This window comes from Lepidochelys olivacea (genome assembly GCF_965140295.1).
Source record: "Lepidochelys olivacea isolate rLepOli2 genome assembly, chromosome: 7".
Classification (NCBI taxonomy): domain Eukaryota; kingdom Metazoa; phylum Chordata; order Testudines; family Cheloniidae; genus Lepidochelys; species Lepidochelys olivacea.
The window spans coordinates 103,238,212-103,265,369 of record NC_140417.1 but is presented as its reverse complement, the minus strand read 5'-3'; the positions used below and the strand labels follow the sequence as shown (position 1 = coordinate 103,265,369).

General features: G+C 37.9%; 1 protein-coding gene across 2 annotated transcripts in view; it reads left to right on the top strand.

Annotated features, from left to right (window-relative positions):
• Window positions 1–27,158, top strand: part of DOCK1 (dedicator of cytokinesis 1) — a 552,328-nt gene that overhangs the window by 35,350 nt on the left and 489,820 nt on the right. For both annotated transcript variants that reach the window (XM_084632948.1, XM_084632949.1), the window contains exons 2-5: window positions 7,993–8,076; window positions 20,614–20,654; window positions 23,269–23,324; window positions 24,958–25,054. In XM_084632948.1, coding sequence (XP_084489074.1) covers window positions 7,993–8,076; window positions 20,614–20,654; window positions 23,269–23,324; window positions 24,958–25,054 — 278 coding nt within the window. The remainder of the gene's footprint in view (window positions 1–7,992; window positions 8,077–20,613; window positions 20,655–23,268; window positions 23,325–24,957; window positions 25,055–27,158) is intronic.

The following is a 27,158-nucleotide window of genomic DNA, read 5'->3' as shown; positions in this document are numbered from 1 at the left end:
ACAGTATCACCCAATTTGTTGTTCGTTCCTTTTTCTCCTCCCAGAGTTGAGAAAATAGTCTCTTTATGCCCATGCTAATCTTTTGGTTCTAACACTTGAGTACTTATTCAAGCCTGGTTTCTGGTGGTGTGGGGGAGAAGGTGGGGTTTGCTGGAATAGGGTCACTGTGTCATTATTTCTGAAAACAGGCACTGATGAAGAAAAGGAAGTGCCATTTCAATTGAAATGCATATTTAAAAACAGATATTTTTTACCCATTCACACACAATAATATAAGAGATGCTTGGAGGGCATTCTCTGTCCTTTTGACTTTAGTTCATTTTGTTTACTGTTCCCTTACCATAGTTGCGTGGTTCATTAAATCATATAACTGAAGCTCTCAGATCCACTGGGGTAGTTTGTCATATTCACTGAATGCTCTTCAGCCCACAGGCAGATCCATATCAACTAGGTAATGGAAAATTATTAAATCCATCTGGAACTGTTCTTGTTAATGCAGATCTCAAGAACAGGAGCAGTTCTTATTCATCATTGTGTCCTCTAAAATTGTGACGTGCTGTTCCTATTTTGATAAGGTTTGCTATCTTCAGTTTCAGCAGTGGATACATTTAGTAGTACACTGGAAATGGGCTATGAGCTATCTGCTGCAAGTCAGTATTTGAGAATATTCGTAATATGGTCATTCTAGAAAACACAGGCCTTATTTGCAAAGGTGCTGAGCACCTGCAACTCCAGATGACATCAATAAAAGCTATGGGTGCTCAGTACCTTTGAAAACAAGGTGTATGTTTCTGCATGTTAACTTTGTTTATAGACACAATTATAAAAGACGTTTTTAGCCTTCTAGATAGTTATAGCTCAGGCCACAGACTTCAAATAATAATTGTCTCTCTTCATCCTTGTCATGAATACAAAGGCTAATAGTCCTCTCTGCCTGGAACTGTACAGGATCCAGCTTGTATTCCTTCCAAAAAGGCTTCCCTGCTCAGGCAAGATTGGTGTCCGTCCATTGTTGGTCCAAGTGAGGATTGTACATTTCAAATGCTGTCCCCCCAGATTTTTGGGGGAGGTTTAGGGGGTAACTAACTGGTTTTTAGTTCAAGTTTCTTCCTATGAGTTAAGCTCTGTTTCCCTCACATCATCAATATGATGCCATGTGCTCTTGTACCTAGAGCTAGAGGCCACAAATTGCTCGTTTTCTTGTTTCCTCTCACCTGAATACTGGATTTCTAACGTCACTCCTGACTCCTTTGGTATGTTTTTCCCAGCCAAGTCCTTTGGATGGCCTTGACCCAAAGTGACTTTCAAATATCCTGGGCTCGTATCTTGTTAATCAGAAGAGTTTTTTGTCTTTTCTCATAATAAATAACTTTAGTGCGATGGATAAAATGTTAATGAGTATAGTAAATAGAACAGCGTTGTTTCTCTTACTGTACATAAAAATCTGTCCTCAGACTGTGTCCAGCCACTCAGATCAGTGGTTCTCAACCTTTCCAGCATACTGTACCCCTTGCAGGAGTCTTATTTGTCTTTTGTATCCCCAAGTTTCACCGCACTTAAAAACTACTTGCTTACAAAATCAGACACAAAAATACAAGTGTCATAGCACACTATTACTTTCTCATTTTTACCATATAATTATAAAATAAATCAATTGGGATATAAATATTGTGCTTCTATTTCAGTGTATAGTATATAGAGCACTATAAACAAGTCATTGTATGAAATTTTAGTTTGTACTGACTTCACTAGTGCTTTTATGTAGCCTGTGTAAAACTAGGCACATAACTAGATGAGTTGATGTACCCCCTGGAAGACCTCTAAGTACTCCAGGGGTACAGATACCCCTGGTTGAGAACCACTGACTTAGATTAAGTATCTGTTCTGCAGGGGAATCTTTTGACGCTTGGCAGCTTTTCGAATGTACATTTTAAAATCCTTTTGTAGTGTGTTTTAGATCCCTTATGTGGAGTGCTTTTTACCAAATCTTGCTTTGTAACCATAGTGCTTGGTAAACGTTCTTTTCAGTTATTTTAGATGTTTATCTTACTCCCTGTTAGCGCTACTGCAAGTAGAAAACCTGGCTGAATTGCATGCTACAGGTACATTTTCACATGCTTGTTTTAAAGTGATTTTTAATTTCATCCTTTTTGTACAATACTCATAGGTCATTGCTCCTTATTCAGCCCGCATCAATGATGATGTGACGGACAGTTACTATCTGATGACTCTTCAGTGTCCTCTGTGAAAGTAGTTGGTCATCACAGGAGGTTGCCTATTAGATGAGTGTTCAAATCAATCAGCACTAATTATTACTCTCATTCTGCATCTCAGAGAGATGAAGAACTGAATCAGGATCTAGGCAGAGCTGTGTTCAGGCCTGGAGGTGGTCCTGTCAGGTTGAGTTGAGCATATTGGCAGGGAAGGATGGGATGGATTGCAGTGCTTCTTCCTCTGTAATATCAGTAGCTAAACAGAATAATTCATTTTACAGGACTGCCAGTTGACACTTTTCATGAGCAGAGAATTCACTTGCATGAGAGAGAAGACGTGGTTTTAATGTCTTTCATTCCTATCCACATGTGCTTTATGTCCTATTAACATTGTTTAGTTGAGATGCCTGAGAAATGGGTAGTCAGGATGTGTCTAATTTAGATGGGTAAAGGAAAACATTTGATCCAAAGGTTTTAGACTTGGGTGCCTATGGTTAAGCCCAAGGGAAAAATATCAAGACAAAAATTTTCCAAAGGGAAAAATATCAGGACATCTTTATCTTAGAGATGCTGAGCACCCACAAATCCTTTTGATTTCAGTCAGAGCTACACGAGTGCTCAGCAGATCTGAAAAGCAGGTCACTTTAATTTAGGAGTTTTAAATGTTAGACACCTAAGCCTTAAAAATATGCTATTGGGCTGTACAAATCTGGGAACACAGGTAAACTGGAAAATTTCTGATGGTTCATAATCAAATAGTGTCCCTTTTTCTGCTGTTTAGGAAACAAGATGTGTACTCATTGTTAACATTTCACTGTTCAGTACCGTTCAAAAAATTAGTGTTAATGTTTTTTCTTGGAATACTTTTGCTGAATTGCAATTATGTTTTTAAAGTGCTCCACTTCAAATATTTAGCAGAGGTTTCTCTTTTTAATGAAAAAGTGAAAATTTTATTTAAGGTTAAATTAAATTGTCTGGTTTTTGGGGTTAGTAGAACCATACTGTTCCCTAAAGTTTACATTAAATACTGCTGAAGTGCTTAGTTTCCAGTAAAAGTCTGCAATTTATTTTTGTGACAGTTCTATTGAAACATTTTATTTTGTTACCTTAAACAATCTCTTGTATTCCTTCAGAGTCCTCTAATAGGTGTCATGTCTGCTGTTCCTTATTTGCTCGGTTTTATATTTTATGTTGTTGATTTATATGTTGTTAGCATTTCATTTGCTAACTCTAAAGTCCGCCTTTCACAGAACAAAAGGTGTCCAATGGGACAGTTGAGAAAGCAACCCGTATTGGGCTCCTCTGAATGTATCAAAGTGGAACTTAAAAAAAAAAAAAAAGAAGAATATATCAAAATCTCAAAGGGTAATTAAGAACTTTATTGTCAACAGTTAGACTTGTTTCTTGAAACAGTGTATCTGGAAGCTAACAGAGACAGGGTGATAAATGGCTGACTGCTGTGAAAAACATGTTTTGATTCTTTCAGAAATGATTAAGGAAAACAGTCGGAGCAATAAGATTCATGCCAATGGGATACTCATATTAAAAATTAAAAAAAGGGGGAATAAGGGCTTTGATGCTGGCAAGCTCTGAAGGGCTCTAAAAAGGTAGTCTAAACAGATTGTCCCCTTGGGGAGCACACACTCTTTTCATATTTGGAGTCTAGGGCTGTGAAGCCATATGAGGAGCCTGGCCTTTGTCATTTTATCATGATTATCAAATTCCTTACATTTGCTGGTTTTGTTGAAGGGAATCTTAGCTATAATAGAGCAATGAGAGAGCTTGAGCATTCAGTCTTGAATAAAGTTCTGTATTTTAACAGCTTAATCAAGAATTTGGCGCAGGTTTTCAGGCATTTTCTTAAAAGCATGATCTTGGCAGTGTGTGAAATAAAGCCCTGAGGCATGAAGTTCAATGTTTTGGATCTGTGTGACCAGGCTTTATTCTTACCTGTCTTGGTTATGGCACAATCCATGTGATTGCAGAAAAGTAATCCTGGCACATACTGAAATTTTTACCTCCTGAAATGTCTTAAATGAACTTTCCCCTGTTGTGTGTGTCCCAGCACAGCTTTATAAAATAGTAAGCCTTCCTGAAGGGAACTATTGGATACAGAATTCTCATACCCTAGACTCTGTTCTTCACCAATGATGTAGGTTGCTTCTTCACTTTGTATTGCTAAGTAGGGAATTTTTAACATGAGTTTTGAAAGCAATTGTTCTTGAAATATCCTCAGTCATGACGCTACCATGTTGAGCAACAGTGTTGTTTGATAAAGCTGCTGTATTCACTTTGGTAGCTATTGGGCCTCCTACAACTTTTGAAACCATATCTGTTGCATGGGATGCATTGTTCTACAAGATCGCTCTATCGTGGAATTCACAGAGATGCCAGATGTCTGAAATGTATTCTTGTTGGAATCCCTAGTTTAACGCAAAACAACAACGGTTCAACTATTTTATTTCAAGTTTTGCTAAGAAAAAACAAAACAAAAACGGGGGGCGATCTTATTTCAGAAAATCACAGCTTAAAAGACTTCACTCGTTTTGTCAGCTAGCACTTCAAAAAACCTACTATAATTTCTAAATAATTGATGTAAAGTCATGTTTTACTTAATTGTGTTTCTGAATTTTTTTCTTTGAGTTGTCATTGGAACATCTTGCCACTGTACATCTGATCAAAACAATTAATCTTTCTGAAATTACTCGTCAGACAGGAATGAGGTCCAGCAGATAATGAACAATGTATTCATGCAGTCATGTGAAGCTCAGCAGTGCCCTTGGGCCTCAGCAATGTACAGCAGTTAACTTCCAGTGTTCATTTTAGGGACATTTTTTATCAGGGTCTGTAGGTGCATAGCTTGTACAATTTTTTGTAAGATAAATCTGGGTATACACTTGCACAGGTACAGGGTTCATTGGTGTTTTACTGGGCAGAGACTTTAGAATCCTACAGCCCACCTATGTATCCTGCAACTGTTTATAGTAAACTACTAGCTGGAGTTCACAAATTATAATAAAATGACATTAAATTGACATTGATGCATTTACATGGCTTGTGTATCTTTATCACTTCATATTTATGGAATTTCTTTGCAAACATTTATAATTTTTTGCATAATTTTCTGTACTGCTGGTATTCATAGGTTTGAAGGCCAGAAGGGACCATTGTGACCCTCTTGTCTGACCTCCTATATGACACAGACCATAGAACTTCCCCAAAATAATTCCTAGAGCATAGTTTTTAGAAGAACGTTCAATCTTACCCAGACATCACTTGTAGACCAATGACCTAGAGCTCCTCTCTTTTCCCCTGAGATTCACTCTGTCCAATGCACTGTGAGGCTTGAATCTGGATAAAATTGTGGGTTATGTTTAATATAATTGCTTGGATTCTTGGTTTAGAGTTTTAATTAGTCCACCCAAGAATCAGATAGACCTAAGAATGCAGTTACAATAGGCTAATCCTATGCTAATGAATTGTATAGGTTTATGATGCCATTTTGTTAATTTTTAAATGCAGACAGTAAAATACGAAATTCATTTGAGAAACTACTGATTTATATGGAGGGGGGAGAGGTTCTTGACTTGTCAGAGTGATTACAGTACACAAGGAGGTCCAATAAATGAAAGTATTACCAGAATATATTTAGATGTATTTGTAGTCTAATATGATTTGAGAGAACTTCTGCACTAGCAATCCCTTTTTTTTTCTTGTATCAATTATTTTTATACGACTGTCAACTGTTTACACTGAATATAGCATGGACATCTCTACTAATTTAGTGCATGGCAAGTTGTGGTGTGAATATACAGCGCTGTAGCTTGCTGTGCACTGAAGTGGCTGTGTTGCCTTGCTTCCATGTAATAAAAGTTCCATGAGTGCATTATGGAACTTTTAGCGTATGGTAGCAGGATCCACGTGGCCATTTAGTGTGTGGCAAAGTAGAACGAGGTAGATTCACGCTTCAGTTTGCCGAGCACTAAGTCTCCATTCAGCTAGTCCCTTATTGCTTATGGTGAATTGTGTGACCAAAGACGCTGTCAATTGAACGTTGAGGGCAAGTGAATACTTGGATACTGCACTTCACCATTTACTGTAATCTGCCATGTTAGGTACAATTATCTGGGACTGTTGGAAATTTCTGTGAAAACAAACACTCCTGGTAATTTTTTTTTTTTTTAAGTCCAAGTCGGGCTTACATGAGCAGATTTTAAAAAAACCCAACACTTCACTGTATGCACATACATGTTTCCTTTTTATTGTTTGACAAATCTTCTGGATTAGTGGTAATTATAGGGCAACATTGGTCTGCTGTCAGACAATCTGATACCAGTGATGGGTGAAGTGTAAGAACCTGAATAGAATCAGGGATACTGGCTTTTTCTCGCAAATCAGGTGAGGGTTAAGGTATTTAACTCAAAATTTCATACCCTCTGCTTTTCATAACTAACCTTTTGCTAATAATGAATGTGCCTAATTTGTATGCACAATTATTTAATCCTGGTTTTTGTTTTTAGGATATAGTATTGATGCAATAAAAGCGTAGTTTGTTAGTGTGTGGCCTGAGACACGGATTGTCCATTAGTATTTTAGTAATATTAAGGTGCTTTGTTTTAAAATTCATAAATCAAGCTTTCTAAACAGTTTACAAGTGTATCTAAATAAAGCTGTTATAAAGATGACAATGAAGTACAAAATAATATACTGTATATACTCATTCATAAGCCGAATATTTTTGGTAAAAAAGTGACACATCAAAGAGCGGGGGTCAGCTTATAAACAGGTCTACACCAAAATTTGGTGATTTTAAACTCTATGAAATCATTGAATATCTAATACTTCCCGCAGCTCCCATTGGCTGGGAACAGCAAACTGTGGCCAGAGGGAGCTGAGGGGCTCTGTGCCTGCGAACGCTCCAGGTAAACAAAATGTCCTGACCCACCAGCGGCTTATCCTGATGGGCCAGGAGCCGAAGTTTGCCAACCCCTGAAATATAGGGTCGGCTTATGAAAGTTTTTACCATTTTTACTTATCCATCTTGGGGGGGGGGGTCGGTTTATAAACGAACCAGCTTATGATCGAGTATATATGGTAGTTACCATAATTACAAAACCTCATGAGGCTAACACAAAGTATTTTACATATTTTGTTAGGATGTACATATTTTTATGAAAAAAAGCAAATCGGAAATTATATTTACAGTAATGTATTGCTTCAAATAACAAATCTGAGACATAATTGCAAAAATATTTGTGATGTTTTGAATTTGTGATGTTAGAAACTGGGTGAAATGTTACAGTTCTACAAAGATGACTTGTGGCTTTTTTTTTTCGGTCTGTCTTATGATTTGAAGAAGTAGTAGATTAGAATAGTACTGAAGATATATAAAGCCAGTATAAAATATTGGGTCAAGAGGTTGACTGTGGTGTAAAGTCACTTTCATAGATTCATAGATATTTAGGTCAGAAGGGACCATTATGATCATCTAGTCTGACCTCCTGCAGAACGCAGGCCACAGAATTTCACCCACCACTCCTGCAAAAAACCTCACACCTATATCTGTGCTACTGAAGTCCTCAAATCGTAGTTTAAAGACTTCAAGGAGCAGAGAATCCTCCAGCAAGTGACCCGTGCCCCATGCTACAGAGGAAGGCGAAAAACCTCCAGGGCCTCTTCCAATCTGCCCTGGAGGAAAATTCCTTGTAGAAGTAAAAATCAGTAGCTTGAAAATTATGCTGTTTTTCTGTGTGCTAATAACAGTATTCTCTCTTTCTAGCTTTCTATAATTATGATGCAAGGGGAGCAGATGAACTTTCCTTACAAATAGGTGACACCGTACATATATTAGAAACATATGAAGGTAAGTAAAACCTGTATTTGATTCAGAACCATTGTTCATACAGTCACACTGCTCTTGTGTGTGTGATTTTAACATATCATTCTGTTTTAGCAGACGGTGGACTACTGTTTTTTCCTGACTAATAAAATATTGCATTGGGGACAGAATTAACAAGCACTACATGTAAATGAACGGGCAGGTGATAAAATACCTAATTAATACCTTTTTCTGAATGCACAATTTCTCTTTCTATGCAAGATAAATGTTCTCGTACCTTCAATTTGTATGGATCAATGGTAACATCTGTTGAGTGGTTAGCAAAATGATAGACGTTCTCTAGATATCCTCAGATAATGCACAAGACCTGTTTGCTTCTTAATGGTGTTAATTTTAATTTGAAAATTATTTGCCCTCTAAATTATTCATATCTCTTTGTAAAAGATACATTTGCTACTATGCTACTTATTCAGTCAACATTTAAAAAGTAATATACCGCGTTTTATTTATTTTGATGAGAAGCAGTAGCAATATTGCATACAACATAAATTTCAATTAGTACTTCTCCCTGATTCCCATAAAATAGTAATTTATCGTGAAAAATATTTAATTTGAGAATGAGGGAAAATTCTTAGTTAGTTTTGCTGCTGCTGAGTGATCAAATAGTAATGGTTAAGTACAGCCCTCTTTTTTGGGGTCACGTATCCTTGATTTCTCATTCATTCAGTCAGTTGTATGATGTGGCTTAGAAGAGAAGCAGTGATCTAGATGGCTTTTGTGTTAGAAAATTAGAAATCATCACAGTAATAGGATAACTTTCTGCATTTTGGATATGTGATTTGCCTTTGTACATGGGTTTAAAATTTCTGCTTGTCACTGCCAAAGAATCTGTTAGGAAAGAAAGATTAATACTGGCGGTAAGTTGGTTTTAGAAATTGGATTCAACGTGATTTTTATTACGTAGATCTACTAAAATAGGAAAGTTGCTAATTAGATCAACTAACCTTAATTTGGTTAACAAAAACAATAAATATACTAACTGTTCATTAGCTAGCAATTTGTTAATGAATTCAGTTTGCACTAGCAGTAAATGACCCCTGATACTGTCAAAGCTGCAGAGGAAATTTGTCCACTGAAAATTAATCTGCATACTCTGTACTTTAAATATTTGCAGTTTTATTATATTTCTTTTAAATACACATGTAAACAGGAATATTTGAATGCTGTACAATTAGACATAATTATAACACATAATGCCCATCGATAAAAAGGGAAATAAGGACAACCCAGGGAATTACAGACCAGTTAGCTTAACTTCTGTACCCGGAAAGATAATGGAGCAAATAATTAAGCGATCCATTTCCATCACCTAGAAGATAATAAGGTGATAAGTAACAGGCAGCATGGATTTGTCAAGAATAAATTGTGTCAAACCAACCTGATAGCTTTCTTTGACAGGGTAACAAGCATTGTGGATGGGGGGGGGGAAGCGGTAGATATGGTATATCTTGACTTCTTAGTAAAGCTTTTGATACTGTCTAGCCTGACTTTCTCATAAACAAACTAGGGAAGTACAACTTAGATGGAGCTACTATAAGGTGGTTCATAACTGGTTGGAAAATCCTTCCCAGAGAGTAGTTCTCAGTGGTTCACAGTCATGCTGGAAGGGCGTAACGAGTAGGGTCCTGCAGGGATCGGTTCTGGGTGTGCTTCTGTTCAATGTCTTCATCAGTGATTTAGATAATGACATAGAGAGTACACTTATAAAGTTTTGTGGATGATACCAAGCTGGGAGGGGTTGGCAGTGCTTTGGAGGATAGAATTAAAATACAAAATGATCTGGACAAACTGGAGAAATGGTCTGAAGTACATAGGATGAAATTCAATGAGGACAAATGCAAAGTACTCCACTTAGGAAGGAACAATCAGTTGCACACATACAGAACGGGAAAGACTGCCTAGGAAGGAGTACTGCGGGAAGGGATCTGGGGGTCCTAGTGGATCACAAGCTAAATATGAGTCAACAGTGTAATGCTGTTGCAAAAAAAGGCAAATATTCTGGGATGTATTAGCAGGAGTATTGTTAGCAAAACATGAGAAGTAATTCTTCTGCTCTACTCTGTGCTGATTAGGCCTCAATAGGAGTATTGTGTCCAGTTCTGGGCACCACATTTCAGGAAAGATGTGGACAGATTGGAGAAAGTCCAGAGAAGAGAAACAAAAATGATTAAAGGTCTAAAATACATGACCTATGAGGAAGATTGAAAAAACTGGGTTTTTTTTAGTCTGCAGAAGAGAAGACTAAGAGGGGACATAACACTTTTTTCAAATACATAAAAGGTTGTTACAAGGAGGAGGGAGAAAAATTATTGTTCTAAACTTCTGAGGATAGGACAAGAAGCAATGGGCTTAAATTGCAGCAAGGGCTGTTTAGGTTGGATATTAGGAAAAACTTCCTAACTGTTAGAGTGGTTAAGCACTGGAGTAAATTGCCTAGGAAGGTGGTGGAATCTCCATCATTGGGGATTTTTAAGAGCAGGTTGGACAAACACCTGTGAGGGATGGTCTAGATAATACTTAGTCCTGCCTTGAGTGCAGGGGACTGGGCTAGATGGCCTCTTGTGGTCCCTTCCAGTTCTCTGATGCTATGATTTCCATGAAAATGGGTGCATTTTCCTAATATGTGAGCAACACTGATGCTTGGACAGCATGTTTAAAGCTTGCCTGTGACACAGATAATATCTGTCTATCATAACTGTGTACAATTTTATACTTTTTGAACCCCCTGCATGCTTCAAATGAAATGGGACAATGCAGATGACTCACTTTTCCCTAGACCGGCTAATGGAATGAACTTCACACACACTCTAATGGTTATTAGGCCTCAACAGTGCTGGCTGGGTTTATTTAAAAAGAAGTTCAAATAAAATAAGGTTCCTCCAAAGGCTGATATGCTTTCTGCCATGCTTGATCATTACTCATCCTCTATATTGGGAGGCTTTAATCCTTAGTTCTTTCCTTCGAAGGAGCAGCCACTTCCAGGTAGTATTTCCACCTGTTTGATCTGCTGGCCACTCCTTTAAAACAATATGCAGACTGTACCTTTCTAGACTTTCTCAGCATTTGCACTAATCTTGTTTCCCAGATACCCTAAACAGAAACTTGTTAAATCACCGGCATCCTATAATTAACCTGTCTCCTGTCGGTTTCCTTGCAGCGTATCAGAAAAATTCTTTGACTATCTGGGTGCATGTTTTGCTTCCCAGGTTTGTGCACAAATTTCTTAACTAAATGAATTAGTGATTTTGTCTTAAACTGTTGCCTAATCTCAAACTTCATTGCTGCTTTATTATGACAGTAGAAATAAAACCATCTAATTTAATGTGTTTATTGCTGTCAGGAACAGAGAGAAACAATGCAAAAGTTTTGGTTTCCTGACCTTTTTCTGAGAGTTATTTTTACTGTCACTACCAAGCATAATCTTAAAAAAAAAAAAAAAAAAAAAGACATTGATGTCAGTTGCACAAGAGTAATGGTATCCCGTTTAAGTGTTCTACAAATGCCTTTATATAATAGTCCTTTTTGAATTCTGTGATGACCTGCATGGGCAGCTTTTTTTTATCTCTGCACTAGGTGCTCCTAAACTCTTAATAAATAGCACACGTAAAGGTAGATGTGTAGTGGTTTGCTGTTTCTGTCTGGTGTCTTTTTTTTTTTTTTTTGACTAATCTTCCAGACTAAATTACACTATTCTGGAATCCTACTGTATGCTTAAAAACATTAATATCTTGTGTACTTAACTCCTTGGGGCCCCACTCCTACCCCCCCTTAGAACATGTGAATATTACAACTTACTGTTGCTGTCTTGAAGTTTGCACTCTTAATAAACATTATTGCATGGATCCCTCTATATCTAATTTATTATTATAATAAAATACTATATACATTCATAAGGTGTCAGCCATTTGGGTGTCTAGGCCGCACTTAAGTATATGCTTAAGGGCTTTCCTAGGCTTGGGTTTTATTTTTCTGTTTCTAATATATGTGCTTGCATTCTTTCTCCAGCTTCTGTCTCCATGATCCTTTTCAATCTAGCAATACAGATGCAGAGCAAGGGAGGGAAAAAATAATTAAAAGGGTTCAGTTGCACCATCTGTAATGACACTTTGCAGTCATCCATTGGAAGATCACTATCATCCTCATGTGCCTCAGTCCGTACTATATTTTGATCATGTGAGCCAGGATATGCTTTACAATTTGTTGGTCTGAAGTTTTTGTTTTGTTAGTCCTGCAGAGTTACCATAATGGCATATGCAAATCAGATAATTGTGCATGCCAAAGGAACTGGTCATTTGAATACAAATCAGTAATTGCACACAAAATAGCTATGCAGTTGCTTACTGACCTTGTTTTAAAACAGAGGTAGGCAAATTATGGCCCGTGGGCCACATCTGGCCCTCCGCACATTTTAATCTGACCCTCAAGCTCCTGCCGGGAAGTGGGGGTCTGGGGCTTGCCCCGCTCTAGCTTGGTCTTGCCCCACTCCACACGTCTCTCAGAAGCAACAATATATCACCACTCTGGCTCCTACGCATAGGGGGAGCCAGGGGGCTCTGCACACTGCCCTCGCCCCAAGTGCTGCTCCCGCAGCTCCCATTGGCCGGGAGCTGCAGAGGCGGTGCCTGCGGACAGGACAGCGCGCAGAGCTGCCTGGCCGCACCTCCGCGTAGGAACTGGAAGGAGGACATGCCGCTGTTTCTGGGAGCTGCTTGAGGTAAGCACTGCCCAGAACCTGACCCCCTCCCGCCCTCCAACCCCTGCCCGAGCCCTGATCCTCCTCCCACCCTCTGAACCCCTCGATCCTAGAGCGGAGTACCCTGTTGCATCCCCAACTTCTCATCCTCATCCCTAGCCCCACCCCAGAGCCCATGCCCTTAGCCGGAGCCCTCCCACACCCCAGCTCCCAATTTTGTGAGCATTCATGGCTCGCGATACAATTTCCATACCCAGATGTGGCCCTTGGGCCAAAAAGTTTCCCACCTGTGTTTTAAAACCATGTCCAGCATTTCTTCCTCTTCTCCTTTGATATGGTGGGTGAAGGTGCTGAGGATAGTCAAATGAAGAACTTGGAGCAAGCACAAGAAATTATAATCCCATTTACTACCATTAATATGCTTCATTTTGAGTTGCAATGATCCCATTTGTAAACAAGGTTTTGTGGAGGTAGTGGGGGCTCCATGGCCAAATTTGCTCTATTAGAAGCAAATCTTTCTCATGACCAGATACATTAACCATTTAAGGACTAGATTTTTGTTGTTGTTGTTTTAAGATGAAGCCTCCCTTGATTTGCTTTTCATTGATCTGACAAAACAGCCGCTTTTTCCATTTAACCACATTCTCATTGCCACAAGATTGATCACTGGGTATTCACTATGGGATGGAAGATTCTACCTCTGTCTCATGTGATTTCATCTAGAAAGTACAGAGAAGAAGACATGTCTAACATTGTTAAACAAGTTGTGAATGTTGCCATTTTCCTGTCTACTGGTCCATGCTTTGGAATATTTTCCTCTGTTTCCTTTCCACACCAGGGCTGACAAAATCATACTGTATCTTTCCTACTGTGAAAAATTAATTAATTTTTTATAGTAAATAACTTGCCAGGAAGAGTTAATTTCAACAGCCATCAGCAAACATTTACAAGTATCCTAATTTTGAATCTGAGGTTTGGACAAGTAGCTCTAAAACTGGCTTATCTTTAAAAAGAAAAGGAGTACTTGTGGCACCTTAGAGACTAACTAATTTATTTGAGCATAAGCTTTCGTGAGCTACAGCACGGAATGCATCCGATGAAGTGAGCTGTAGCTCACGAAAGCTTATGCTCAAATAAATTGGTTAGTCTCTAAGGTGCCACTAGTACTCCTTTTCTTTTTGTGAATACAGACTAACACGGCTGTTACTCTGAAACCTGACTTATCTTTGTCTCTGTTCTCCACCACAATAAGATGATCATCCATCTGTTTTGGAGTTTTATCTGTGCAACCCTTTCCACTCAATAGTCTAGGGAAAGGGAGGAGGGAAGATAAAATGGGCTTACTAGTCAGATAGAGATGTTATAAAAAGCTAACGTGAAGGACAGAACTGATGAATGCTATTTTATATTAGCCACTTGTCAGATAAAACCTTTGAATATATCTAATTTAAATCAATTTGCTAGGCTATATTAGGGTGGATTGCTAGGGTTGCTTTTTGTTCCTGTACAGTATTTAAAATGTTAACAACTTTTCCCAACTACATTTTAAATAATATTTGACTTTTTCTTTATCGCTTAAAATGAATTTTGTTCTTGGATAAGTAGTTTATAACAAGATATAAATGTTCCTTTGGAATGCAAAAAAAATATGTCTTCAAGTCAACCTACACTTAATTTTCTATGTGCATCCTCTCAAGGCTATTAAGTTTGCTGCAAACAGCATGTATCCTGCTATAATTTTTAGAAAAGCTCTGTGGTTTAGAGAATGAAACACAAATTCACCATCAAAATTGAAGTTAATTTCTCTTCCCTTCAAGGAAGCCATGCTCTTCAAGAGTGTACTAGACTAAATTTTAAAAATAATCAGAGGGAATAACTAATCTTCTGAAATTACAAAAGTCAAGTTTAATGCTTTCTTATTTAGGCAGAAGCATAGTGACATTTTTTTCAACTAGAAAATTCCTTCCCACATTTGTAATTTAGAGTGTTAATGGAATAATAAAAAAAAGCAAACCTTTGCAATTACATGAATTTTTTCTGGTACAAGAGAAAAGGAAGGGTTGTAGTTTGAAGAAAGATTTCCTAGAACAAAATAGCTGACACTTTTCTAATCTATATTTTATCTGGTTCTAGTCCTGTTAACCTAATCTCACTCAGGTGTAATGGGCAAACCAAACAAATGGCCAGTGGAAATTATCCAGTAAATCCAATGACTGTTGAAAAGAAATGTGTAAAAAATCCTTTAACTTTCATAACCTAATATTTTCCAAAGGTTATTTAGGCCCCAAAAGGAACTGGTTTAGGTGAGGGAGGAATTCCAAAACCAATTATTTCGAGGAATTTATTCCTGATATCTTTTTCATTGAGTATGTTGTTGTAAAATTCTGGAAGGCAACCCTATAAAAGGGACATCCTGGTAGTAGATACAGGATATTTTCATGTCTCCTTATTTTAGCTTTAGAAGTATTTTCTTAAATCCCATGTTACAGTACCTGCATTTTCTTTTTCAGGATTCAACTGGAATATCAGCTTTTCAAAACAAAGCTCTTAATCAGTTTAATCTGAGTTGCAGGCCTTGCCTCATGTTCACCTGTAATGGTGATAGCCATTTCAAGTTTTTAGGGGATGTTTATCCTGCTTCATTTAGATGACTGTGTAACAAAGAGAAGGCACTGTTTAGGACAAAGTACAGTACTGGGATTGTGTATCATTTAATGTTCTGCAGAGTGGGTTAGTGAAATATAGTGTGTGCGCACATTAGGTTTTTCTCACTTGGGATTCTTTTGGATGCCCACCTCAAAATAAATTAAATCTCACAACATTGGTAATGGGACATTCTAAAAAGTTTAGGCATAGTTCACAACATAATTAAAAGATTTTCAAAATCCAGGTCACCTCGGGAATGATTTGAGGCTTGGGCCAGTTTTTCCATTACTGATATTTGCCTAAAACAAACTGCCAATAAAGGGGTCCATTGAAGACATTTTGTAATTTCTCTAGTATGGTCTTCATTTAGCCACTTGAGGGTAAATATATTTGCCATCACTGCTTTAGAGAAAAAACAAACCAGGTTTCTAAATTGAATAAAGTATCATCTTAAATTAAATTTAATTGCACACTAAACTACATTAAAAATATTAAGGTTACAAAATCAAGCACTCAAAAGTTAGGAAATGCCTGAGTTTATGTTGCCAGTGCAAGCTTAATCTGGCCCTTTGCGTATGCAATATTAGTCTTAAATTACACGATCATATACTATTTTTTTCCATAGAATCCCTGCCTCATTCAGAGCACAGGATGGACAATGATCACTAAATGGGCAGCCATTAAATATTCTGTTTTACCATCAGTCAGCATGTGGCCCCATGTTTTATACTAATCAAGCCCTGCTCTGGAGACAGAATTCTTAATTTCCTTATGAATTTTTATCTGGTGCTCATCACTATAGCATCAGTGTGTTTCACAAATATTAATATTGACAACAGTCCCGTGAGGTGAGAGAACGGTATTATCCCCATTTTACAAAACAGGAGTTGAGGCACAAAGATAGCATGGTCAAAAGTGTCCACTCACTTAGGATGCTCAATTTGAGATTACAAGGACCTGAAAATGAGGAATACAGAGTTAGTGACCCCTCTGTGAAATGTTCGGTTTATGTGACTTGCCCAGCATCACATGAGAACTCGGTGGCAGAAGTAGAGATCTAATCAAGTTATCCAGGGCAGCATTAAATTGCGTTATCCATGAGACCATCCTTTCCCTTCCTACAATCATCTGCCTCATTCACTACATATCTTAAAAGTTCTGTAACAAATGAAGCAGGGGTCCTATAGACAACAATCTCCTTTACTACAGAACCTGGATTCATTCCCCTGAGCAAGTCCTTCCTGTGCACTTAATGAGGCAGGGGTCTTGTGGAAAACAATAGCATCTGATCAAGTAATTAAAGATTATCCTGCATACAGGTAAAGGGGCACAAATTAAGGCTGCCTAGATAAAATCTGGCCAGTGAATTATCTACCCACTGCTCTGTTTGGAAAAGGAGATTCTGGTATGCATTTCAGGTCACAGGAGTATCTTACATTCTACTTAGGGTTGCCAGTTTTGGTTGGATGTATTCCCGGAGGTTTCACCACATGGCAAAATCTTGAATTAAAGGTTAATCTTTAATTCCTGAGACTCCAGGACCATCCTAGTTGGCAACCCTAGTTCTACTTCAATACACCTTTGAACTATATTGCTTGTTTGCACTCACCTCTACACCATGTCACCCTCTATTGAGCACTTCCAAATAGACTGTGAACTGTAGTAAACAAATCCTGTTGTTTAGGAATAGTTCTTTGCCTAAATAAGGCCTGGAAGAGTTAACAGATCAGTAAGTCCCTTCGTTTTCAGTTTAAACCAATTTTCTCCCATTTTCATTCTACTTTTGTATCATTCAAATATATAAAAATTATTTTGTTTTATTAGGAAAATACAATACGTTGCATGAGATCTATGTATTACGATAATACATTAGTCTGTATGTATATGCAAAGCTGACTGTTGAAGTAAGGCTACGTATTAGTCTGGAATATACGTGCAATAAACTAGCAGGCACAATGGCAAGCTCTGATGTGCATGCGCATCCGAACATACTGATGAATTTCATGCTCACCAGGTACACATTTCAAGCTGTTAGCAGATAACTGTTTAAAGATCTGACACACTAAAATCGGAAGAAAACAAAAATATGTATCCGAATATGTTTCAGAACACAAGGAAGTATTCAAAAGTTAAGAAAAAAAAAAAAACAGGAGAAAAGGATGAAGTTGAGTGTATGCGCTGCAAACGGTGTGGTCCAATTATTAAATGTAAATATAGGCTAATAGTTCTAAGTCTACAACAATCAACTGTTTGTTCAAATGAAAAGTTTTACTTGGGGATTAGAGAGATATTGTTTTATTAAACTCAGAGGTGGCATTGTGTTTTGAGTTCTGTTTTAATTTTGCAGCAAACCCCATTGAATTCCATTCATGAAAGCATTAATCTACTGAATACTTTTTCCTCCTGTCCTTCTGTCCACCAAAGTAAACCCTGATATTTACCCAGAAAAAATTATTAATTGTTTTTTCCACCGATTTTCACCTATTTTTTGTTGTTTTAGTAATAAACACAGATAAAATTCCAGGAAAAATTAAATAAAATAAAAACTGAAAACAAAGGGCTCCACAGATCAGTTACTCATCTACACTCTCTGCAACTGGGGGTGGGTACGTTGGTGGTTTTCTGCCACGTTCCCTTCCTCTCTCCACTTTAGTTCTGGTAACAGCTGGGACCCATTTTGGCCCTGGTGCAAGTTAGAACAGCATCAGGACTGTTCAAACTTGTCCCCACTTCAGCAGGCTCTAGGAGCTATTCCATTGGCTCAGACTTGTCAGAGCACAGCATGCTTCAGAATTGCCAGAGCACAGCCTGCTAGGAATGGGTTGCTAAGCCATCTCTGAATCACCGATGCATTCTTGCCCACACTTGGTGCTTTGACAATTCTCTGCCAATGGAAAGGGGATGGAGTGGGAAGCCAGGATCTGACCCAGAGTGTGTGTATATAACATAAATATAAAATCAATGTGATACCAGGAGTGTTGCTTCAATCTTTAATATTCTGGAGAAGCAAATATTTCCATAGTTGTTTGTATAAGCAAACATTTCATGTAATTCTTATTTGTATCATTACCATTGTGCAGAGGACCCCCTAGTCATGGACCAGAACCACATTGTGCTATGGGCTGTACAAATCATTTTAACAGTCACATACCAGAACTGAGTAGTCCTGTCCTGATCTCTTCCCCCAACACCTAGTAGTCTGCGGTCTAAGCCTGCTAGCCAGAGTGGAAAGATACTTATGGTACATCTCTGTACTATACTTTTCAATCTAATATATCCCATTTCTCTTCTCCCTTCTGCCCTCCCCCCTTCACAAACCCACCCCGTCGGGTTAGGAAATTGTAGTAGACCCCAAATAGCTAGAGTGTGACACTTACTAGCCACAGACATTATGAGAGAGGGGAGTAGGAGGCAATACTTCAGTGAGAAGTCAACATCTTCTGCAAACTGGTGAGAAAGGGGAGGGCACTGAGTTTTCTTCTAGCATGCTGTTTCTTCATTCTAATTTCTGCCCCAGGCTCATATGTGTGTGAATTTTGAAGCTCCTCTGAATCTCTCTGCAAGGTAGAAAAAGTATTTCCTCATTTCTGTTCCTTCCCTTCATGCTCCCATGCAGAGCCTGCAGGCTCTTACATGAATGACTGGGGAGGGGGATTGACTGGTGGTGGTGGTCTGTTTCTCTACCCTTCTATCTTCCATGTGTTAAACTGTGGGGAAGGTAGGTTTAGAGGTGGAACAACTGTGCCTAGTACTTGCAGACAGGCTGCTGTGCAAGCATGAGCTCCCTGACTTATTGGAACAGTCCGTGAGGTAGATTCGTACCAAATCCAAAGAAAATCTTTTGCTGAACTCCACTGTCTTTATAAAACTGTGGAGAGCAGCACCATTTTACTCTGGGTTCTCTAAGGCATTAGTGAGAGCGTGCGAGAGAACCAATATGGACACAAACTGAAATACAGAATAGTCAAAGCAGGTTTGCAAGCCAGTTTGTACTGAATTGGGGATAGTGTGCACGAGAGATGCCTGCTGATCTGCCTGGCACAGCACCTTCTTTGGGAGTGAATGCCTGTATTGTGGGATTTTTTAATTAAACGGTCACAAAGAAACAGAATGGTCTCAGAAACAATAAAAGCTGTAATGCTGATTGCTTGCAGATGTGTAGTGAACTGGGGGCACAATAAATGAGAGATTACCTCCATATTTTCCTGGCATGCCACCTGCCTCTGTGAGTGTGAGAAATGTCTTACTGGATTGGAATGATTGCACTACAATAGAATTGTCGGGGGAAAAGCTGGAATGCTAGCTTCCTTGCTGGCTGGCATTGAACTAGGCCTTCAGGCCCCTTAACATTGAGAACTCTGGAGAACCAACATACATTTTACTTTTGAAAGATAAAACACAAATCCCCCAAAGCATCGCCATTTAAATATCCATTCAGTCATTACAGAACTTGTCATTACAGGTTTTGTATTTTGCGTTGCTGTTGGACCTCTGAGCAGTTATTGTTAATATGCTGCTCTGTAGTTTCTGTCTTGCTGAGTCCATGGTTTAACTAACAGTAGGTGGGACTCTTCCTTCTGACACTCTACTGCACCAATGCCCCAGCAGGGTGCTCAAGGGGCACCCTTTGAATAATTTAACAAACACATGTAACCCTTTTTTCAGTTCATGAATAATTCATGCACTTTGATTTTTCTGATTGTTTGCTTGAAGTTGTTCAGATGCTTTATGAAAACACATTTCAGCCAGTAGTTTGTTCACAAAATATCTGCTTCATCTAGGTCTTCACCTATTTATTGTTAGTGGTGTGTGAATAGCATCCTGAATTGCATGCTGCTGTTCCCTGATGTGATGACAAAGGACTGATCTAAATGAAAGAATTAGCGTTGGTTTGTTTAGCTAAATCAATTTTAAAGCAAACTAGTTAAACTAGTGCAAACTTCTAATGTTCGTGCAAAATGGCTTAGCTTGATTCCGGAAATACCAATTTAACCAAAACTGATTTAAGTAAAGATGAACATTAAGCTATCAGTTTTATGGAGATTTGAAATTCAGCTACAATGAGAAAATCTTTGTGGACAGAAAGAAAGCTAAGATATTATCCAACTGCAAAGGAGATTCTGTTGCAGTGTGTTAATAAACTTTTCATAACTTTATTCTAGGCTGGTACAGAGGTTACACATTAAGAAAAAAATCTAAAAAGGTAAGTGTTCTAGTCCCATAGTTACAATTTCATTTTCTCTTGTAACAAATATTTGTAAAGATTCATTTGTGTATTGGAACTTTGTTAAAAAGTCAACTAAGAACTTTTATAAAACTTAAAATCTAGTTGATCTGTTACGCTAATGTTAGCTTCATGTTCTGTTAAATACAGAATTACTCATAAAATGCAATTGCATCTTGCAAAGTGATAGCATTGTGATTTTCAGCCTTTGTCTGAGAAAGATGGAGTAATCTTGCTTTCTGCAATGCAATTTTGTCATCTTGTTGACTTGAATTGAGCATCAAATGTCTGTTGACAGCAGATATTCCAAAACAAAAAAGGGAACAGCTGAACTATTGCCTATAATGTTGCATTTAAAAAAAAAATCGGTGGGGGGTTATTTTATAATAGTACTTAACCAGAATTAAAGATTTATAGTCTTGATTTTTGCCTTTTAAAATAAAAATGTTTAGAAATACATATTTGTATTCAGAAATGAACTTTGAGCTCCTTTCATTTGCATAGCCTTCTGCATGTCTAAAAGTAACCAAAGGAATTACATATTGAATTCTGTGGTAGGCCTCTCCGATTTCCTTAACTTTTGGTTTTCTATTCCTTTTTGTTGTTTTTCTTTTGGGGTATTTTAAATTCTTTTGAAGTAAAACTTCAAGAATGTGTCTCACTAAATTCTAAGTAGTGGGTATTTGTGTTGACTGAAATTAATTCTAGGTGCTGCTGTATTAATCTGACTGCCGCTAAATATAGCAAGTCCTAAAAAACTTCTTTTGTTTTGAAAGATCTTACTGGTTTGAGAGAGATTTCCTATATTGAAAATGGGGAATTCCTGTAGAATCTTTTTATAATTGGGTGTAGGTGTGGGGGAGACTCACCTGTCCTAAATTAATGCTAGTGCATCTTGATGGATTGTATTTGTATTGCTCCCTATAGAAAAGCTCCTGAATGCTGACAGTGTTAATACCTGTGTATTCTTACTCTTTCTCATTCCATTTCCACCCCTCTGCTTTCTTAAGGATTGGAGCTAAGTAGAGAGAACTTCTTCCTTTTACAATACCCTGGTCTTTCTGCTTCCTTTCCTTTCTTGGCTTATGTCTAGATTTTGCAGCTGACCCTTTTCTTACTTGCACATCCCATCCTTGACCTCCTGATACTGTCTCTTCTCTGACCAGTGTCTCTTGGTTGTTCCTCTGGCACTTGGCATTTTCTCCTGCTTTCTGAGTCTGTTCCTCAACTATGTTGTTCACTCCTTTCCTCCCATCCCTCTTGTGTATCTAATGTGTTTTGTATTCAAAGGATTGGGATGGAGGTTAAAAAGAAAGTTAACCACTCAAGGGCTGTAACTTGGTTCCCTCAGTTAAATTAACTTATGTGGGGGTTATGTTAAAGTGGCACCAACCTATGAAAAGTTAATGTTAATGTGTGCATGAATACAGAATTTTACAGCTTTTGCACAAAATTAGGTTCAGTTGTGGTTCTCTACCTTTGAGAGCTAGTCTAGGTGACTGGAAAATTTGCTGAGGTAAAATAAAATCTATCCATCTTTATTAGTGTTGGTACTGAGTAAGATCTGAAACATAGCTTAGATGTTCGTGTGTTTATAATCTCAAAATGTCTAATTTTTGGGTGTGAGTGTCAAGGCAAGATACTTGACCACTAGCTTTAAAAGCTGAGGTATGGGAAAGGTATCATCTTATCCTGGTTTAGGGGCATTTGTTAACTTTCAAATTAGATTTTAAAAGTTATGCCCTAATTCTAGGCTCTATAATTGGGGAGGGAGGCAACAACTCACTTTTAAAGTGTATTCGTTTCAGGCAAGCAGCCAGCTTCCAGCAGAAATCTTTTAAGAAATCCCTCATTGAAATGTGTATGCCTTGCGATGGTAGAATAGGTTGGGTGTGTGTGTGTGTGTGTGTGTGTGTGTGTGTGTGTGTGTGTGTGTTACTGTGTGGCCAAGTCAGGTAACCAAAGGTGGTAGTTCCTATAACAAGGAGTCTGTTGCTGCAGACAGGGAAGACCAGGGTCAGGAGGACAGCAGGAGATACCTTTAGAGAGCAGGAGTAGAAACCTCTTCTGGGAGAGGCTTAAAAACAGGATAGGCAGCAGGGCCTGGGTTTGGGAAGGAACCATAAAGTCTGTGAGGGAAGAATTGAGTTGAACTGTTTTTGTTAATGAACCAGACCTAGAGAGGGGATGTGATTTAGCCCACGAGTCTACATGCATTCTTCTGGGAACTGAGTTGGGGAACCTGAGGCAGTAAATGCATGAGCAGAGGGGGAAGTGCATCTCCTTACAGGCCACTGTACTTTAACTTTACTGTACTTTAACTGTACTTTAAGGAGCTACCTCTGCTGTATAATGCAGTTTTATAAAGATAATATATAAAGTTAGGGACATAATAACAGTTTTAAAATACACATGCAAAATCAAATTCAGATCTGAGACATTCATAAAATAGCCTTTCTATTTAATGCTATTGAATAGAATATGAAAAATTCTGTGCAGAACAGAGTGTGGCTATTTGTTAGATAATGAATCTGAATGTATGTCTGGTTACCTATATATATAAAAAACCTAACTCTCTTTCCCCCCCCCAAAGGGCATATTTCCTGCTTCCTATATTCAGCTTAAAGAAGCAATAGTTGAAGGAAAAGGGTGAGTTGAGACTTGAAGTTTAACAAAAATAAAATACTTATTTGTGGAAATATAATTTCTGTGCTTTTATGACGAGGCTAATACCTCATTTTCTATTGGCTAATGAAAGGATGTGCTGAACACTTCAAAATTGATTCATAGATCTAAAGGCAAGAGGGAACCATTATGAGCAAATGTCTGACCTCCTGTGTACCACAGGCCATAGAATTTCATCCATTGATTACTGCATTGAGCATGATAGCTTTTAGTCTTGATTGAAACGCTCCAGATGATGGAGAGTTTATCACATTCCTTGACAAACTACTCCCCTGGTTAGTAATTACCCTGACTATTGAGCAGTTGAGTCGCATTTTCAGTTTCATTGTTTCTGACTTCAATTTCCTGCCATTGGATCTTATGCTTTGCTCTAGTAGGCTAAGGATGTCTCTAAGAGCAGATACATTCTCATTATGTTGGAACTTGTAGATGATGATGTTCAAGTCAGTTATTGATCTTTTCTTGAATAAGCTAAGTAAACTTAACTCTCCGTGGTAAGGTATCTGTTGTTTGTTGTCTTGCTGAGAAGCATTTCTACAAAAGATTATCCCAGTGCCACGTGTTGTTGTGTTATGTATATTCCACTGTCCTGAGTTTACTTGCCTGCAGACGTTTTGAGCTGTTATATAAAAGCAATTTATACTAATGAAACAGTGCTACATTGATGTGTATGAATTTGAACTCTGTTATCCATTTACTATACATGTGTATTAAAAGTCATAATACTGTTACAGAAGATCATTTAAAAAAGATATTTGTGAAACAAAAATAATGTTGAATGGAATTGACAAATGACTAGCCAGATATGAATGTTGGTGCAAAGAATTAAAATATTTCCTCCTTTTGCCTGATCTTTTTTTAACCCTCTTAAATATGTAAATGCTAAAACTACTTACTAATCATATGATTACTGCATAATGGCATCTTCCTGGCTGATTACAAAACTGCCTCTACGTGCTGCACTTTTGACATGCTAAAAGAGCTAACTATTGTTCCATACTCAGGTGATGCACTATTTTAAAATAGTCATCTAGAGACACCAATGGTGAAGACCTACAAAACAGGTTTTTCCTGTGTAAAAACGGTATTTTGCTAAAGGATCAATCATAATGGCATGATGTCATACATGCCACATAACTGGCTTTCCCCCAATCGGTTCCTACAAAATTAGTACATTAGTACTTTACAAAAGAAGTAAATAGTGTGATACACATGAAATGTTAATATTTGTGGAAATAATACTTAACTCTCACATAGTGCTTTTCATCAGTAGATCAGTATTGTTATCCCCATTTTTTAGATGGGGAAACTGATGGACAGAAGTGAAATGAGATTTGTGCAAGGTCATACATCAGGCCAGTGGCAGAGTCAAGAATGGAACCCCAGTCTCCTGAATCCCAGTCCAGTGCTCTGTGCAATAGGCCACATTTCTTCTGGCATATAGATATACTATATAACTTGTAATATGTTTATATTTTCTTTTGAATCCTGTTGTTATGGAATTGGATTTGAAACTTAGCACTACCAATCGCTTCTACAAATTGAACTATATTAACCATTTTACTATTCTACCAAAAATTGTTTTTGCGAACTTTAGACAGCATGAAACAGTCATACCCAGTGAGCTCCCACTGATTCAAGAAGTTACCACAACACTACGAGAGTGGTCCATAATATGGCGGCAGCTATATGTGGTAAGTAAAGTGCGCTAATTTTTTTCCTCTGTTTACAGTATTCTGGGCTTTATGAGTTGGGTGGAAAGAAGGAGAAAAGACGACATATTTAAAAAATTAGGAATAGTAGAATGTAAACTATAGAAAATCTATTTAACCAAGAAAAACAACAAGGAGTCCGGTGGCACCTTAAAGACTAACAGATTTATTTGGGCATAAGCTTTCGTGGGTAAAAAACCACTTCTTCAGATGCACTATTTAACCAAGGTCACTCTTTCCTTACTCTTACTCTCCCGAAGTAGCTCTGAAACTCATTTTGCAACGCTATTTTGGAGCTTCTGTGGCAAGGCAACCTGGCATACCTTTCCATACCGTGCCATGCTCTGAAAACTGTGGGTATGATATGCAGGATCAGGGACTTGGAGAGCAGGTCTTGGTATAGCAGTATCTTATGTTCTTACGAGACCATGGCATATACTAAGAGCTGAGGAATGATGCAACATGATTTAGTAACATGCCTGCCTGTGATTTCAGTCACCGCACCAAGAGGTAGTGACGTGAGCATGTCACCCTGGAGGGCTGGCTTTTTATCTGTTGTAGATTTTTGTAGACCAGATCAGATTTTTTTTAAAGTCAAAGAAATTTTTGGGCCTACGAAACTTTTCATTGATATTCTGTGCCAATTAACATCAACTCATGTATTATTATTATAATTATTATGTACAGATGAGTAGTGTTTACTGACTAGATCTTCATCCAGATTAGGCTCTTATTTAAAGTTTGCAGATGAATCAGGGCTAGGGTTTGATTTAGGATTTGATCATACCAAAGTCTCCAAACTTCATCTCATGAGACTTCAAATGAAATTTCAGCTATGTCCAAAAAGGAATCAGAAAATAGTCTCCATTCTGGGTTGGGATCTGACTCAGACCCTGTAAAATAGGGACAGATTTGGAATCAGGGATTCAAATTTGAAATCTCTTTTTCCTAAATTTAAAAATGGTTTGGATTTGGGTTCCAGTTTTGGCCCAGATAGCTTTGGAACAGTGGGGGTAATATAATATGACATATTTTGAAACTTAACACCATAGCTACCTCATCCTGGACAGTATTACTATGACACTGGAATAATGGAAAGGAACTGTGCTGTTATCTATTGGTGCCGTAGTTAGATATCTCATAATGGATGTTTCAAGGCTAAATCATTGTTAAATTATTTGCAATCTTCAGACTGAAGGGACTATAGAACTATAAAGTAGTACAGGATCTAGCTGTTCGTTACATACATGTTGTGTGATCAGGTAATGAAAGATCCCTATTGCAATATTTATCTTTAAGGCAGAGAGATTCAAGGTTATGAGAAATTCAGAAAACTGAGATTAACTTTTGTGGGGGTTAAAATATCCTTAAAATTAATCAATATAGGCCTTTTTGGCATATAAAGTATTAATCGACAAATTACATTGCTTTGTTTGGTTAGCACAAATTTTAAATTCTCAGTCCAGATTATTTTCATATGCATAAATTCTGAGTGAAAAGTTAGTACTCATTAATTAAACCAATATGGTAATATCTGTCTGACACGTACAGAACTTCTTAAAATTCAACAGCTGTGTTCTATGCATGCTTGTTTTTGATTACACAGAAGCATTTCACAAATGTACAACAATAAGCATTAATTGTCTGTCAGATTAACTGAAAAACTACAAGCTTGGAAAAAGGAAAGGAATACTTGTGGCACCTTAGAGACTAACCAATTTATTTGAGCATAAGCTTTCGTGAGCTACAGCTCACTTCATCGGATGCATACTGTGGAAAATACAGAAGATGTTTTTATACGCACAAACCATGAAAAAATGGGTGTTATCACAACAAAAGGTTTTCTTTCCCCCCACCCCACTCTGCTGCTGGTAATAGCTTCTGTAAAGTGATCACTCTCCTTACAATGTGTATGATAATCAAGGTGGGCCATTTCCAGCACAAATCCAGGTTTTCTCCCTCCCCCCCCGCCCCCCACAAACCCACTCTTCTGTTGGTAATAGCTTATCCAAAGCGATCGCTCTCCTTACAATGTGCACGATAACCAAGGTGGGCCACTTCCAGCACAAATCCAGGGTTTAACAAG